The following is a 16,068-nucleotide window of genomic DNA, read 5'->3' as shown; positions in this document are numbered from 1 at the left end:
AACAAGAACAGCCAACGTGTGGACTTTTATTTCTCTATCATATTTTGTTGTCTCTTGTCTGTCCATTTGGCTGCTTATGGTGCAGAGGGCTTCTCCTCCTATAGTCACTTTGGCGGTTGGCTGTTCAGTGCAGTGCTTGCTTCTGGATCTGGGCCCTGGGCTTGGGCAGGAGGGAGTCACTTACAGAAAGTAGCTCGACACAGGATTCAGTTAGCTGATGGGTCCTGGAATGGCATTCCAGGTTTTTCTACCCTTACTCACCACCATTGCCTCACCTTTCTGCCCTGAAATCAAAGTTTCTTTGCCCAACATGAGTGCTTTTTTATGTATTTGCAAAGGTGACCATGGTCTTTGGAGAACTGCTTATGTGCAGTGCTAGTACATAATTACACAGGAAGCAATATATCTTAAAGCACATATGTGCCACAAGAAATTAGTCCTGAAACACCTTGGACATACGTGAATAAAAACCTCGATCCATTATTTAAGATGCATAATATAGGCTGAGGCTGTATTCTAGAAAGGGGAAGGCCCGGACACTCTGTTTTCAGACTCAACACAGAACCTTTTTTTGTTTTGTTTTGTTTTTTCTCTGTGTAGCCCAGTCTGGCCTAGACTTGTTTTGTAGACCAGGCTGGCCTCGAACTCACAGCAATCCACCTGCCTCTGCCTCCTGAGTGCTGGGATTAAAGGCGTGTGCCACCATGCCTGGCCTAACACAGAACGTTTTAATGACAGATGCAGGTTAATTCCCACACAGCAGGTTTTTCCCTGCAGAAAACATCAAGTGGACATGTTAATTCCTTTCTGACATTATTTACTTGGAGATAGTGTGAGGCCATAAGACTCCTTTCCATAAGAGAGACTACTTTAGATAGAATCATAAGGCATGGGTTGTAATCTGCACCTCCCAACCAACTAGAAGCCAGCGTCGTCCTCCCTGCCAGTAATTTGTAAGACGTCTTCCGGAGCCATGGAAACACTGGCTGGCTTATTAGAGATGCTGCCGCAGTGGACACACCTCCAGGTGAGGAGATGGATGCGACAGGTGGGGATGTGCAGAGCCTCCATGCTCTCTCAAGACATGCCACCCTCTCAACACCTCTCGGTTCAGCAGGTGGGAAACTCATCAGATCTTATTCAAGAATTTCCAGAGCAGATGGATCTGGCAGCACAGGCTTGTGCGCTGCGGCTGCTACGGCACCTGACGCTGGAGGAGAGCTTAGGCCCAGGGGCTGGAGACCAGCTTGGGAAGCAAAACAAGACCTTGTCTCAACTTTTGTCCCCAGGATGTGCGTGCATGTGTGTGTGTGCGCGTGCGCATGCTCCAGTGGGCGCCTTAGGGTCCTATCTGGTATCTTCCTCTGTCATTTGCCATCTTACATTTTGAGACACCATCTCTCACTGAGCTTATGACTGTTGTTTCAGCTGGAATGGCTGAGTAGAGAGCCCTGTAGTCTAGGTTTGTAGAGGTGCTGTTCCTCGCTTGCTTATTTTTAACTATTTATTTTATGTGTGTGGATATTTTGCCTGAATGTATGTTTGTGCATCACATATGTGCTGGGTGCCCTCAGAGGCAAGAAGAGAGCATACAGTTCCTAGGGACTGGAGTTATAGATGGCTGTGAGCTGCCATGTGGATGGAGCTGGAATTTCACAGGTCTAATGGAGGAGCAATTGGTGCCCCTGACCACTGAGCCATCATCTTTCCAGTCCCCTACACCAGGTTTTTACATTGGTGTTAGGATCTGAGCTCTGGGCCTCATGCCTGCGCGGTGAACAATCTGCTAACTTTTTTTTTTTTTTTTGAGACAGAGTTTTTCTGTGTACCCCTGGCTGTCTGGAATTCACTCTGTAGACCAGGCTGGCCTTGAACTGACAGAGATCCTCCTGACTCTGCCTCCCAAGTCTGGGATTAAAGGCGTTTGCCACCACCGTCTGCCTTCTACTAACATTTTGAAGGTAGAGCCTCACGTTAGCCCAGTCTATCCAAGGAAAACCCTGACCTCCTAATCCTCTCACATGTACAGTGTGTACAACTACACGTGCTGGTCAGGCCCAGGGTTTACCAACTGAGTTATGTTTCCATTTTAATCATTAGTACCATTCCTTTATGTTGGTAGTTACAGTGAAAGTTGCAGTCTTAGCCAGGTGTGGTGGCGCATGCCTTTAATTCTAGCACTCGGGAGGCAGAGGCAGACAGATCTCTGAGTTTGAGGCCAGCCTGGTCTACAAAGTGAGTTCAGGACAGCCATGCCTACATAGAGAAACCCTGTCTTGAAAAACCAAAACAACAACAAAAACCAAACAAACAAAAAAGAAGGTTGCTGTCTTTATTCATTGTCTGGCCATATCCTGAAGCAATGATAAGGTCCTATTCTAAGTAACCTCATGGGGGCTAGAGAGGTTGCTCAGTGGTTAAGAGCACTGGCTGTTCTTCCAGGGGCTTCATTTTAGGTACCCGCATGATGGCTAATGGCTGTTTGTAACTCCAGTTCCGGGGAATGTCACTCTCTCCGGCATCCTAGGATACCAGGCAAGCAAACATACATGCAGTCAAAACAAAAACACAGCAACAGCAAAAAACTGAAGAGTCTGCATTGTGTTCCATTATGTAAAATGGCAACTTCTGCAACTTCAGTCTAAGGTAGAAAGGTGGGTTGGAGTTTGAGTGTATGGGAGACCGATCCAGTTTGATTGATGGCGACCTAAGCTTGCTTGTTCCTTTTCCTCTGAGTATCCCCCATTCACTGTGTTCTGGGCCCATTCACTTATGTTTCTCAGTGGGCTACAAAGATGAAAGTAAACACTCATTACTCTTCTGTGCTGTCAGTTTAGACACAGAATACACTTTTATTGCCATGGTATTTGGATATAGGCTTTAGGTTGCAAATCTGAGAGCTCCTTGTCTACTAATCAAGAACAGATACAAAAATCATGGGAAGTATAATTAGGGAAGAGATGATAGCATTTGCTCAGACGCCAAGTATCCCTTCTGGGGATATGGGAAGTGACTGCGGAAAGTGGGAAGACAATTGAATATTGAACAGTTAATTAGAAGATTCTCCAAAGTGGTCAGGGATTATAGATTTGAGTAGTTCCTGTTGAAAACAGACTAGACTTGACAGCTCACAGGAAATAAATCAATTGAGTGGTTAGAAATGAGTTAGCCAAGACATTCTTGAAGGAGGGAACAGGGGAAATTTGACAAATGATAAGAGCACCTCGAGAAGCAGCGGGAGAGATTAGTGCCAAAAATAACATGAACTTCTGAGGGAGAATGAAGTGATGCTGCGGAAAGTGGAGTTGTTGGAGGCAGAGGGAGAGGGTGGGTAAGGGGTCCGCTGCAGATGGGAGATCCAAAAGACAAGTAGGTGCGTTGATTGCCTGCCAGTCACGCCGAGGACTGGGGCTCTTGGAGAGCGTCGTGTGTGTCATCATTTGGTAGGGCAGCAGGACAAGGAGCTGTGAGAGTTACTGCCCTCTTAGGGTTGGTTCTTGTTAGCTCTGCAAACACCCAGCAAACTTATAAACTGTTTAAGTATAAGAGTCTTAGTGGGGGTCTGTTCTCACTTTCTAAGGTCCAGTACTGAATGCAGTACTAGCAACAACGGAAAAGCTTAGTGTCTGGTCTCGTTCTGTGCTCTGGGCCTACCATGGTGGATAAGCTTTGCATGGTCATTTGCATGCATAGAACTTGCAGCCCAGAGGAAGACTAATGTAAATAGTGACAGACTGTGTACTTTATGACTCCATACTGTCTTGAGGTCTATGGGTGAGAAGTGTAGAGCTTCAGACTTACGCGCTTGGTAAGGCATCCCTGAGAAAAGAAAGGTTAAGCTCTGCTTGCTGGAGAGTTACCAAGCCACACAGTTAGGGCGGGGAATTATTGGACAGCACGCCTGAAACTTCACTATTTATGCCTGTCCCCTGGGCATCCTATTAGGACGCAGACTCTGACTCAGTAGGTCTGTTGCTGCATGAGGATCTGCGTTTCTGATTAGCTTGAGAATGTCGCTGGTCTGTAATCCCCTGCAGAGAGGCTTTCTGAGCATCATCACCTTGGCCATTTATTCTTCAGCATCTATTGAAAGGTGATGGGGTTCAATCAAGTACTTTTTTCTTCCTTCATGCCATCGCCATGGTCGTTGCGGAGGTACAACCAAAGTGACAGGTGCTTGCAATCTGTGACTGGTTTTGTGATAATGACTCTTGTCCCTCCACTGTTTATTTTAAACTATTCATTTTATGTGTATGGATGTTTTGCCTGCATGTGTTTGTGCATCACGTATGTGCTGAGTGACCTCAGAGACAAGAAGAGAGCATCTAATTCCTTGGGACTGGAGTTACAAATGGTTGTGAGCTGCCCTGTGGATGCTGGGAATTTTACACAGGTCTAATGTTAATGAAAACACTGTTTCCTGGCCGGCGAGGTGGCGCACACATTTAATCCTAGCACCTAGGAGGCAGGCTGATCGCTGTGAGCTCGAGGACAGCCAAGGCTACACAGAGAAACCCTGTCTTGAGGGGGGGGGGGGAAGAAATACTGTTTCCTTAGTCCTTTGTTTTAGGCTTACAGTTCTAGAGGGAGGCGAGTCCATTATGACCAGGAAGTGGCAGGCATGGCAGCAGGAGATGCAAGCTTGGAGCACAAACAGGAAACAGGGATCAAGAATTGGAAATATCTTGTCTTTAAACTCTTAAATCCTGCCCCACTGACACACTTAATCCAGCAAGGACAAACCTCCTTTGTTAAGCTGGTTTTAGTCAGGTTCTCTAGTGTATTTTAGCCAATAAGTAATTTATAAGTAGCTAGTAAGCGTATTACTTAATAGTTAACATGCATTTAGTACGTTGATAAGATATTTTGAGATTATACAAGTGCCTGTTTATTTCATTTAACCGCCACTCTTAACACCATTTTGATTGTAGTAATTTTAATTACTTCTTGTTGTTTTTAGCAGTGCTCTTTTTTTTTTTAAAGATTTATTTATTCATTATGTATACAATGTTGTGTCTGCATGACAACTGCACTCCAGAAAAGGGTACCAGACCTTATTATAGATTGGTTGTGAGCCACCATGTGGTTGCTGGGAATTGACCTCAGGACCTCGTGAATAGCAGCCAGTGCTCTTAAGCTCTGAGCCATCTCTCCAGTCCCCTTGTTTTGTTTTTTTAAGAAGGTTTCTCTGTGTAGCTTTGGCTGGACTCATTTTGTAGAGCAGGCTGGCCTTGAACTCACAGCAATCTGCCTGCCTCTGCCTCCCTGAGTGCTTGGATTAAAGGTGTGTGCCACCTCACCCCCTGTCTTAATTACTTAAAAAAAAATAGTTATTTTTCTGTGCATGTGCATATGTGAAGGCTTACATGTGCCACTCTGTGGAGTTCAGAGGACAACTTGAGCTAGTCAGATTTCTCCTACCATGGGGTCCTGGGGATTGAACTCAGGCCATCAGGCTTGGTGGCGGGTACCTTTACCTGATGAGCCACTTCACCAGCCCCACCTGTATGAATCTTGCTCAAGTCTGTTATTAGTGTGATTGTTCCCAAATAACAATTTCCTAATTTTACCATCGAGCATACATTTCCTAGTTGTCACTCTAGAACTCTGTTCCACAGTTATTCATTTGTTTTGATTTTTTTTTTGTAGATCAATTTTACTTTTTTAGGATTTATTTATTTATGTGCATTGGTGTTTTGCCTGCGTGTGTGTGTGTGTGTGTGTGTGTGTGTGTGTGTGTGTGTGTGTGTGTGTTGGATCCTCTGGAACTGGAGTTCCTGACAGTTGTGAGCTGCCATGTGGGTGCTGGGATTGAACTCAGGTCCTTTAGCAGAGCACCCAGTGCTCTTAACTGCTGAGCCGTCTCTCCAGCCCCGATTATTTTGATTTTCAAGTTGTCCCAGTGTTGGCCCACGACAGTATCCCAAGCAGGCTACTCAGTCATTTTGATGAAGTATGTCACCGTTGTCCTTTGAGCACTTGTTGTTGTTGATGAAGCAGCCACACGTGCCTGACTGAGGCTGACATGTCCAAGACCCAAACCGAGAACAACCAATTCCTCAAGGAGCTTTTGCTCCTTTTAGCAGAGAGTTCTTAGAAAGCCAGTTCTGGATGTGCCACACCTCTCGGTAGCTGGAAGCAGGAAGTCTGTGCGTGGCGTGGGTGTCTGTGCGTCTATATTTCTCTGTGTTTTCCGCAGCAGTGCTTCATGTTTGTTTCTAGTCCACCCGTGTGTTCCCCGGCCTTTCTGCATGTGTGCCTTTCCCGCTCCAGTTTCTGTTACCTGCTCTTGTTGCTCTCTGTTCCCCTATATGATCAGTAGTTGCTTCCTGAGCGTCCAGCGACCCGTGCTGCTGAGCAGTCAGTCCCCAGTGCCCGCAGCCAGCGAGGACAGCACACACGCACACTCATTCCTTCTCTGCCTCTCTCATACTTGTTTTGTTTGCTTTATTTCTTGGTGTTGATGATTGATTGAAACTATACAAAATATGAGCTATGCCATCATCAGTTTTTTTTTCTTCTTTGTTTTGTTTTTTATACCTATTGGTATACTGGTGGTTTGGCATTACAAATAGTTACCCTTATAACCACCCAGAATCCTAGCAGGAAACTGGTAACCCCGCCTTTTTTTTTTTAAGTAGAAAGAAAGCTTTGCTTTTAGGCTTTTCTTTCCTTTGAAATATTCCCAACATTCTTTTAAAATTTTTTGGAAGTTTCAACTGGGTTAATTTTTTCCCCCTCTAAATTGTGCCTTTGGTGTTTGTGTGTAACTGAAATAAAGTACTTAAAAAAGAAAATCTCTCTGTGCTTTATTTACTGTTTAAAAAAAACAATATTCATTTTTCCTTTTAAATTGAGCATGTTTCTTCACCAGAGGACTTTTAATTCTTCCTGATAGTCTGTGTTTGGTTTCTTTTTTCCTATCAGAATATTAAATGTAAGAGTTATGAGCACTGCCAGACTATGTCCTCACTGGCTCTTCAGAATTAAATCTCCGTGTCTATGGGCCCCGTGGGCATACACTGCGAGTACACTGTCATGGCTCAGGAAAGTAACGTTCTTTTTTAAATCTGTACTGCATCCTTTGGTGTGGTGCTCTCGTCTTTCTCTGCAGTGTATTTCTCTAACACTTAAGGAAAATCTTTTTTCTTCATGGTTAGAGCGTTGAGTCCTGGACACTGTGCTTCTCTCGCGCCTTCTACAGAGGCAAAGACCTCAACCCCAGCATTCGGTAGAAGGGTCCAACTCCTGCCTGTGGCGGAGCCTTGGGATCTACAGCTCATTTACTTTGCTTGTTTGTTTGTTTTTGAGATTGTATCTTAATTACAACATTCCCCCCTTTTCCCTTCAAATCCTCGCATATGCCCTTCTGTGTTCTCTTCCAAGTCAATTGTTATTGCATGCATATATGCATTTGTTTATATATAACTATTTGAAATATGACCTGCTGAGTCTATGTAATGCTACTTACACGTATATTTTTCAGGGCTGACTGGCACTGTACAACCAGCTGATGTGCTCTTCCCTAGGGAGGACTACCTCGTCTGCTCCCAGCTTTACTCAGTAGGGTTGAGACCGCCTGAGTGGTTGGTGTTGGTGTTCCCCTTGTTCAGTTCATGATTGGGCAGTCAGCCATGTTGGTGAGACTTTGGGTGTAGCTTCTTCACAGGAAACTCCCTGGTCCTCTGGCTTTTCATTCTTTCTTTCCCTCTTCCACAGTGCTCCCTGAGCCTTACATGCAGGAATGTGTCATAGGTGTAACCATGTGACTGGGCTTCATTTACTTTTGCTTCTTCCTTTGGGCAGCTCACATGACTATTGTCCTGTGATTCTGTTGCTGTTTGACAACTGGGATGGATTTCTTTACTGTACATGGTCTGTTACACACTTGTCTTTCCTCTTGAGTTCTTCTGTTTCATTAGTGAATAGTAGATTGTAGCCTCTTGATTTGTGGCAGTGCGAGAGCCCACGGGCAGGTTGTAAGTACTGAACTCTGGAGAGTATGGTCTGCAGACAGTGCTGAGTGGCTTCCGTGAGCATGTGCTCCTGCCTTGCTGGGGAAGCTGCTCATGTGCAGGGCTTGGCAGGGCTCACTTTTGTAAGTTACCAGTATTGGCTCCTGGCTCTCATATATGCAGTATTTAGGGTTTATTAGAAAGTCTGCTGGGAGCCGGGCGTGGTAGCACACGCCTTTAATCCCAGCACCCAGGTAGAGGCAGGCAGATCTCTGTGAGCTCCAGGCCAGCTTGGTCTACAAAATGAGTCCAGGACAGCCACAGAGAAAGCTTGTCTTGGGGGAACAAAAAAAAGTATGCTGGGAAACCACCTACTATGCCGTGTTCTCCTCGTCTATAAGAAAGAAAATATGATAGAGAAGGACAGTTTATGACCCTTTGCCACTTCCTGAGCTACATAAGAGATGTAGGCAGCCTGTGTATTTATTATTATTATAGCCAGTCTGTAATTAGTAGCAAATATCATATTAATACTGCAGATTGGGCAGGGTTAAGAAGAACGAATATATTTTTGCTCTTGATTGTAGATCAAGGTCAGAGGGCTAGATTTGATCCTGGTCTTTACAGTATTTTAATTTATGGAGTAGCCAGCTCATGGTGGCTTGATGTTTTTAATGATTTGTTCTCTGACACCAAGTCTGCCAACCACAGAGAAGCTTCCAAGCACTTTTTCTGTGTGTCGATACCTCATGGGTTTTAGGCTGAAGCTAACTGTAGCTGTCTGCTTCCAGCATCTTCAGCTGTAGAGTAAAAAGGACTGACTGCTCTCTTTTTCTGACTTCTCTTCAGCAATCCTGATATTGACAAGCCGAGACCCTGTTTGTAGAGATGTCTGGGGAGCGAGTGTGTCCCAAGTCAGGGAGCAGCAGTGCTACAACCAAGCCCTGTTTCCAGTTCATTGTTTTTGAATGGTGGCTCTTGTAGTTTAGGCTTGCTTCTTGTTTTTAGCAGAAAAAAATGACAGGGCACAAAATCAGGAAGGTTTTGATAGACTGGAAATTTCCCAACCTAGTTTCTCCTCAGTTGTTTCTGTTTATTCACTTTCTTAGGCTGTTTCTGGATATTAAACGGTTCTGAGCTGTAAGCCTTACAACTTTCACATTCTCTGCTCTCCCTCTCTCTTTCTCCCAGTCCCTTTCTGCCTTCCATTTCTTGTGATACTGGGGTTTGAATTTAGGTCCTAGCAGCTGGACTGTATCCCTAGCCTGGTTGTCATGGTCTGGTTGCTAAGTGTTTATTGAAACTGTGCTTTCAGTTGTGACTAAGTTCTGCCTGCCTGCCTTTGCTTGTGCGTTTGGTGTTGTACCTAAAAAAACAACTCTCTAATGGGAGTTCATGCAGATTTCCCTGTATATTTTATCCTAAGTCCTTCATAAGATTGAGTTCCCCTTTCATATCTCTGATGCTTTTTTGTTTAGTCTCATGTAGAGATCAGACTTCCCCTTCTGCTTGTGGCTGTCTAGATGCACCTTTCATCGAAAGTTCTACTCTTTCTGCTTTGAATTATCTAGGCACTTTTGTTCAAAACCCACTCACTGTAAATGTGGGGATGCGAGGTGGGGGGATGCTTTTATATCTGTCTTCAGTTGCCTGTCCTTACCCTTTATCTTGCTTTTATATCTGTTTTATCTTTATATTCCTGTCCTTACCCTTTATCTTGGTCCTCCTGTTGCCAGTTCTGCCCTTGCCACATGTCACATGCCTTTATATATCAAGAGGCGGCAAGGCCCCATTAAGCCAGTCTTTGCAGAGCTGGTAAGATTCCTTTCTTGGGCCAAGATGATTTTGCTCTAGAGTTGGGAAAAATAATAGCCTGTACTGATGTAGTTAAGAGTTTTGAGCCGGGCATGGTATCACAGGCCTTTAATCCCAGCACTTGGGAGGTAGAGGCAGAGGCAGGTGGATATCTGATGAGTTCTAGGCCAGCCTGGACTACAAAGCGAGTCCAGGGCAGCCAGGACTACAAGAGAAACCCTGCCTTGAAAACCAACCAACCAGCTAACCAAAAAAAGAGTTTTCTGTACCACCGAGTTAGATAAAACTGGTGAGAGTGCTGTTTCTTGTCTTGTGATGGCAGTGGTCTGGATGGTCAAGAGTTAAGTGTACCTAGTCATTTATCAGAGCCTAGTGAAGATTTAATGTCCTGTTCTGTTGCTGGGCAACATTTTAATGGCTCCCCATATAGTGTTTCACTGTAGGTAAATCTCCCAGTAAACCTGTAAAAGGGCTTGAACAGTTTGAATCCCGTTTTTCTTTTCAGTGCTTTGGTTTGGCCTCTGTGGCTGTCTGACTTTGCCTTGAAGCCAGATCCTTTGAATCCCACCTCGTCTCTCTCTCTCTCTGCAGCCTTTATAGGCAGAAGCGAGAAGTGTCAAATCCATAACCTCAGTCAGACTGACGCATGGTAGCTGGTTTCAAAATCCTCCTGCTGTAGCAGGTAGTCCTGAGATCATTTCTCTGGAATATGCCACTTTATTATTCTAATTGGATAAAGCCATAGCCATATGACTTGTTTTCTATGCCCTATAAATTAGCAATTAAGGATAATTACTGTATTCATGAAAGTTTGTAACATGAATCAGTCAGTGGCGCTTTGGTAGTTCAATTACCCATGCCAGTTTCTTCACAATCTTTATTCTTCTGAAATTAAAAATATGATGAGTGCTGTGCTTCCTTTGCATGTGTTGTTTACTGTTTGTCTCCCCACTGGGTACCAGCTCCCCAGGAGCACAGACTTTAGTGTCTTTCTTTCCCCTGAAATATGCAGCTCACCTAGAACAGTGTCCCACACAGCACTGGTATTTAATAAGTATTGATGAAAAGTGGATCAACCAATCAACCAATCAATGAGTTAACTTTGAAAAACCCAGCGTCAGTGTTTATTATGAAAACTGGCTTGATGCCATATGAAATAGAAGTCTTCTTTGGTCTTTTCCATGGCCCATGTTGATATTTTAGGCACGTTCCCTTCCTTGGCTCTATTGGGTAGAAAACCTTTAATAAGGGAAGTCCTTAGGAATATTTCTAGTGAGGAAGAACTTGAATAGACACTGTTGATAAGGCAGGTGGAGGGAGTTGTCAGTGTTTGGAAAATAGGTTGCAGATGACTGCAAGGAGGGTATAGTGTATTTTGAATGATTTCAGATCCTACAAATATGAGGGAAACTAGTCTTTTTTTCTTTTTCCTTTTTTTCTCTTTTGGTTTTTCAAGACAGGGTTTCTCTGTGGAGCCTTGGCTGTCCTGGACTCACTTTGTAGACCAGGCTGGCCTTGAACTCACAGTGATCCGCCTGTCTCTGCCTCCCAAGTGTTGGGGATTAAGTCTTTTTTCTTAACAGAGATAGGTTTCATTCTTCTACAGTGCCCTGAAGATAGAGTGTTTCTGCCTTTCCTTCAGCAGGTGGATCTTGGAGTTTGGGGCCAGCCTGGTCTACAGAGTGAGTTATAGGCCAGCCAGAGCTACACAAAGAAACCCTGTCTTGAAAGACCCCCCCTGCTCCCCCCCCCCCACCACTCCCCACCACCACCAAAAAAAAGGAAAAAAACAAAAAAACTACCCAGGGTCTGTATATTGTTTGATTCTCATGAAAAGGTGGTAGGGTGGCTAGATCAATTGTAGTGGTCATACAGTGAAATACCATAGTCATGAAAATAAATTGTATTACACTAGCATGGATGCATTTTACTAAAAAGAACTGTTAAAAGAAACAAGACATTGTATAGAAGATTCAACTAGTAGACAATCTTAAGACTCAAAAATAGACAATCTCAAAGTTCTTCTGCTTAAAGACAATTTAGATGAGTGGGACACAAGTGTGCAGGTGAGAAAGGGAGTGATTTTCTCGTGGTAGAGCGGTGGCGGCGGCATCAGAAACCTGACTAGAAGACACAGAGGGCGCCTTAGTTAGGACTCATTGCTGTGAAGAGATCCATGACCATGGCAGCTCTTTTAAAGAAAACACTTAGCTGTGGCTGGCTTACAGTTCCAGAGGTTTAGTCCATTGTCATCATGGTGGGAGGCATGGCAGCAGCCGTGGTGCTGGAGGAGGAGCTGAGAGTTCTACATTTGCGTCGGCAGGCAGCTGGAAGAGAGAGAGGAGGCTTGAGCTCTGAAACTGCAAAGTGCACCCACCACCTTTAGTGCCACTCCCTGTGAGCCATTTGTATTCAAGCCACCACATTCTACTCCCTGGCCCCCAAAAGCTTATAGCCATCTCATAAAGCAAAATGCATTTACCCCAACTTCAAAAGTCCCCATAGTCTATCATAGTATCCGCACTGTTTAAAAGTCTAAAAGGTCTCTTCTGAGACTCATGCAATAAACTGTAATCCCCGGTAAAGTAAAAATGGAAAGGCAGATCACATACTTTCAACATATAACGGTGCAGGATATACCTTACTGTTCCAAAAGGGAGCATAGTGAGGAAATACTGAACCCCAAAACAAGACGGAAAACCAACTGGGCAAACCTCAAATTCTGCATTCCCATGTCTGATATCAAAGCACTCTTCAGATCTCCAATTTTTTTCACTTTCGTTGACTGCAACTCACCTCTCTCTAGGGCTGGGTCCACACGCAGTTAGCAGCATTTTTGGGGGTGGGGTGGCAGGTATCTGGCATCAGGACGACCCTGGCACCTTCAACATCTTGGGACATCCAGGCTTCACCTTCATGGCTTCATGAAATGGTCTCTCTAGGCCTCCCTGCAGGGACACCCTGCCACATGCCTGCCCCCCCAGAAAGCTGGGGCTTTCTTTAGTTGAGGGAAATTCCATAGCCCCTTTCCTGTATCGCTGACTCTAAAGGCAGACCACATGGCCAATGCTGCCAAGTCTTGCTGCTTGCTGGGACAGGAACATGGCCTCCTTGTTCAAATACATTTTCACCAGCTTTCCTTTACTGCCTAAGCTTGGCTGTTATGGAACTCCTGTGAACCAACTCAAAGATCCACCTGCCTCTGCCTCTGCCGGGATTGATGGTGTGCTCCACCTCACCTAGCCCTAAACTTTTAATTCCTTTTCACAAGTTGGAGATTTACCTGGATGGGGTCTTGCCCCGAGGTTACTCCTCCCTTTATTTCATTTAGCATCAGGCTTTAAAAAAATCTGTTTATCTCCTTGAACATAGTATTTAGATCTTTATACTTCCTTTTCTACTCAAACTGCACATTTTGTATTTTTCCTTGCCCAGCTTGCTCCATTTCATTGTAGATCTGCATAAGACTGGTCACTAATAACCAAACAACATAGTCAATACTAGGCTGCCTGGAAATCTCCTCTACCAAAGCTGTTAATCCAGAACTCTTCGTTTTAGCTTCAGGCAGGTCTTTTTGGACAAGGTTAGTAAGTAGCCACATTCTTTGCCAAAACATCACATTAGTGGCCTAGTTCTAGGTCACTAATACTACTCTCCTGAAACCTCCTGAGGCAGGGCCCTACAGTTCAAATCCCCCTTAGTACCACTCTATTTCATGCCAGTTAAGCCCCTCTTAAAGCATCCAACTGCTTTTCTACATGAAAGTCCCAGTGCGTTCCATATTCCTCCAAATAAAAGCCTGGCCTGGCCTATCACTGCAATCCGTACATGGTCCCTGCACCACTTCTGTCTTAGGATTCTGTTGCTGTGAAGGGACGCCATGACCACAGCAACTCTTATAAAGGAGAACACTGGATTGGTGCGTACTTACAAGTTCAGAGGTATAGTCTGTTGTTACCATGGCCGCATGCAGGCAGACATGGTGGTGGAACAGGAGTTCTACATCTGGACCAGCGGGCAGCTGGAACAGAAAGTGACACTGGACTTGACTTGAGCTTCTGAAACATCAAAACTGACTCCCAGTGGCATACCCACTCCCAAAGGGCCACAGCCACTCCCACAAGGCCACACCTCCTAACAGTGCCACTCCCTTTGGGCCTATGTGGGGGACATTGCCGTTCCACCTAGGGCTTTTGGGGATCTACCTATACTTCTGGCAGTGTTCTAGCCCTTGGATAGTGGGTACTTGTTCTCTGACTCAGGCATGAATGATACTTTTTCACACTTTGAAGCGTTAGTTGAGTTGGAGAGTGCTAGTGGGTGTATGGAAGAGTTTTCCCTTACACTCTGCAGAGTGAGCTTCCTTCACAAGGACCTAGTGTGAGCAGTGTTCTCCACTGACAGAGCCCTGTGGCCTGCCATACCGACCTCTCAGTGGCTGTTTGTTTTGAAGCATAAGAGTTGAGAGCCGTTCAGCTTGAGGGAGCCCGCCATTCTGTTAGAGCGGCCTCAGAAGCAGAGGCAGTTAGAGTAACCTGCATCATTTTTACAGCATGTCTCTTTGTCTCTTCTCAAGCTTTATTTATTTATTTATTTGATATAGCCCTTCAGGTATTTAAAAGTTAACTCTGGCAAACTTCACAGAGCCCTTTCCACATTGCAGAGATGTTCTGTTCTGGCTTCTTAGCCAGGAGCAGTGTTTAAGATGTGGCTTTTAGCGGACAGTCCTTGTGCATTTCCCATTTGCTGTTGCACTTGCTTTGGTGTCCCTTGCCCCTGGCCCTGGTTCTGTAGGAGCTCCTGTCTTTAGTTTTCCCTTTCTTTAAATGTTCATAGTTTGCTGCATTCTAGAGTGGAGAGTGTGGAGATACTGACTTGTTAATAATTGAAAAGAACAGTGTTGGTGCATGCTGGTATAAAACTGCAAAGGTCCTTAACCTCCATGTCTCATATGCCGTTTTATCCCAGTCTATTTATTTTATGGCTTCTGTGTTGTTTGTCTAATTCCTTATATTTTTGAGTCCATCATTTTCGAGTCTGGCCTAAGGCTCTATGTAGAGGTTTTTCTCCTATAAAACTCAAGCTACTTCTGTCTGCTTTATCCATTCACAGATGTTTGAGGGCATCTGAGGTGCAAACGACTGTTCTAGATGTTGGGAAGTGACTGGCAACGCAGCAACTTACGTTATGGACATACTGTTTCCAGGCCACTAATTCTCTCTCTCTCTTCAACTTGTGTAGGTCCTCTCTGGGTGTGCCATCATTGTCCGAGGGCAGCCCCGCGGTGGTCCTCCTCCTGAGAGGCAGATCAACCTCAGCAACATTCGTGCTGGGAATCTCGCCAGGCGGGCAGCTGCCACACAGCCAGATGGGAAAGATACACCGGATGAGGTAGGTGCTTCCCCTTAGGTGACAGCCTGCTCTCCCCTTTTAGGGAATTTTGATGTGCTCTTTGTCATGGTGACTGGGTCTGTCCCCCCCCCCCCCCCCCACCACACACACACCGCCTGTCTTTAGTTTCCTTCAAAGGAGAAAGGCTTTATTTGACTCAGTTCAAGGGCACAGTCCATCCTGGTGAGGAGGTCAAGGCAGCAGGAGCTTGAAACATTTGATCACACCAACATAACCCAGAAGCAGAGTGTAATGGATGCTCCTGTTCACTCCACTTCCTCCTCCTCCTCCTCGACAGCAGAGGATCCTTGCCCAAGGAATGGTACCTTCTACAGTATGAGAGTCTTCCATCTCAACCAACCAAATGGAGACAGCCCCTCCTGCACATGCCCAGAGGCTTAGTTCCCAGATGACTCTACCTTGTGACTGACTAATCTCAAGAGTAGCCATTATACAGCAGTTAACTGCAGTAGCACTCCCAGGCCCATCCCCAGCCCTTTCCTGTGGGCCTGCCTCACTCTCTCTTGGGGGATAGATTAGAAGTCACGTCAATTTTGATAAACGTTAGCCTTCTGTCAGTGCTGGTGGCAGCCTTTGCTACAGATGCTGCATCTACAGAGCTGTCTGAGTTTATGACTGTAATGCTTCTTGTAAATGGGAGGTGGGTGGTTTTTTGTTGTTGTTGTTTTCTTCTTTTGGGGCAGCATTGGGACTTGAATGCAGGGTCTCACACATGCAGATAGCTTGTTTTCTCCTCTCAATTCCTGACCCCACTTCTTTTTTAGTAATAGAGTCTCATGTAGCTCAAGCTGACTTCATATTTGGGTAACAGGGGATGACTTTTAATTTCTGATCCTCCTTCCTCTGCCTCCTGAGTTTTGGAATTATAGGAATGTTGCCATCAAGT

General features: G+C 45.1%; 1 protein-coding gene across 1 annotated transcript in view; it reads left to right on the top strand.

The window, feature by feature from the left end:
* SND1 (staphylococcal nuclease and tudor domain containing 1) overlaps positions 1-16,068 on the top strand; it is a 406,636-nt gene that overhangs the window by 16,942 nt on the left and 373,626 nt on the right. The window contains exon 2 of the mRNA XM_084788021.1: positions 15,012-15,161. Coding sequence (XP_084644147.1) covers positions 15,012-15,161 — 150 coding nt within the window. The remainder of the gene's footprint in view (positions 1-15,011; positions 15,162-16,068) is intronic.

Source organism: Acomys minous (genome assembly GCF_964271855.1).
Source record: "Acomys minous genome assembly, chromosome: 6".
In the NCBI taxonomy this organism is placed as follows: domain Eukaryota; kingdom Metazoa; phylum Chordata; class Mammalia; order Rodentia; family Muridae; genus Acomys; species Acomys minous.
Note: the sequence above shows the minus strand (reverse complement) of the source record. Positions and strands in the feature narration are given on the sequence as shown.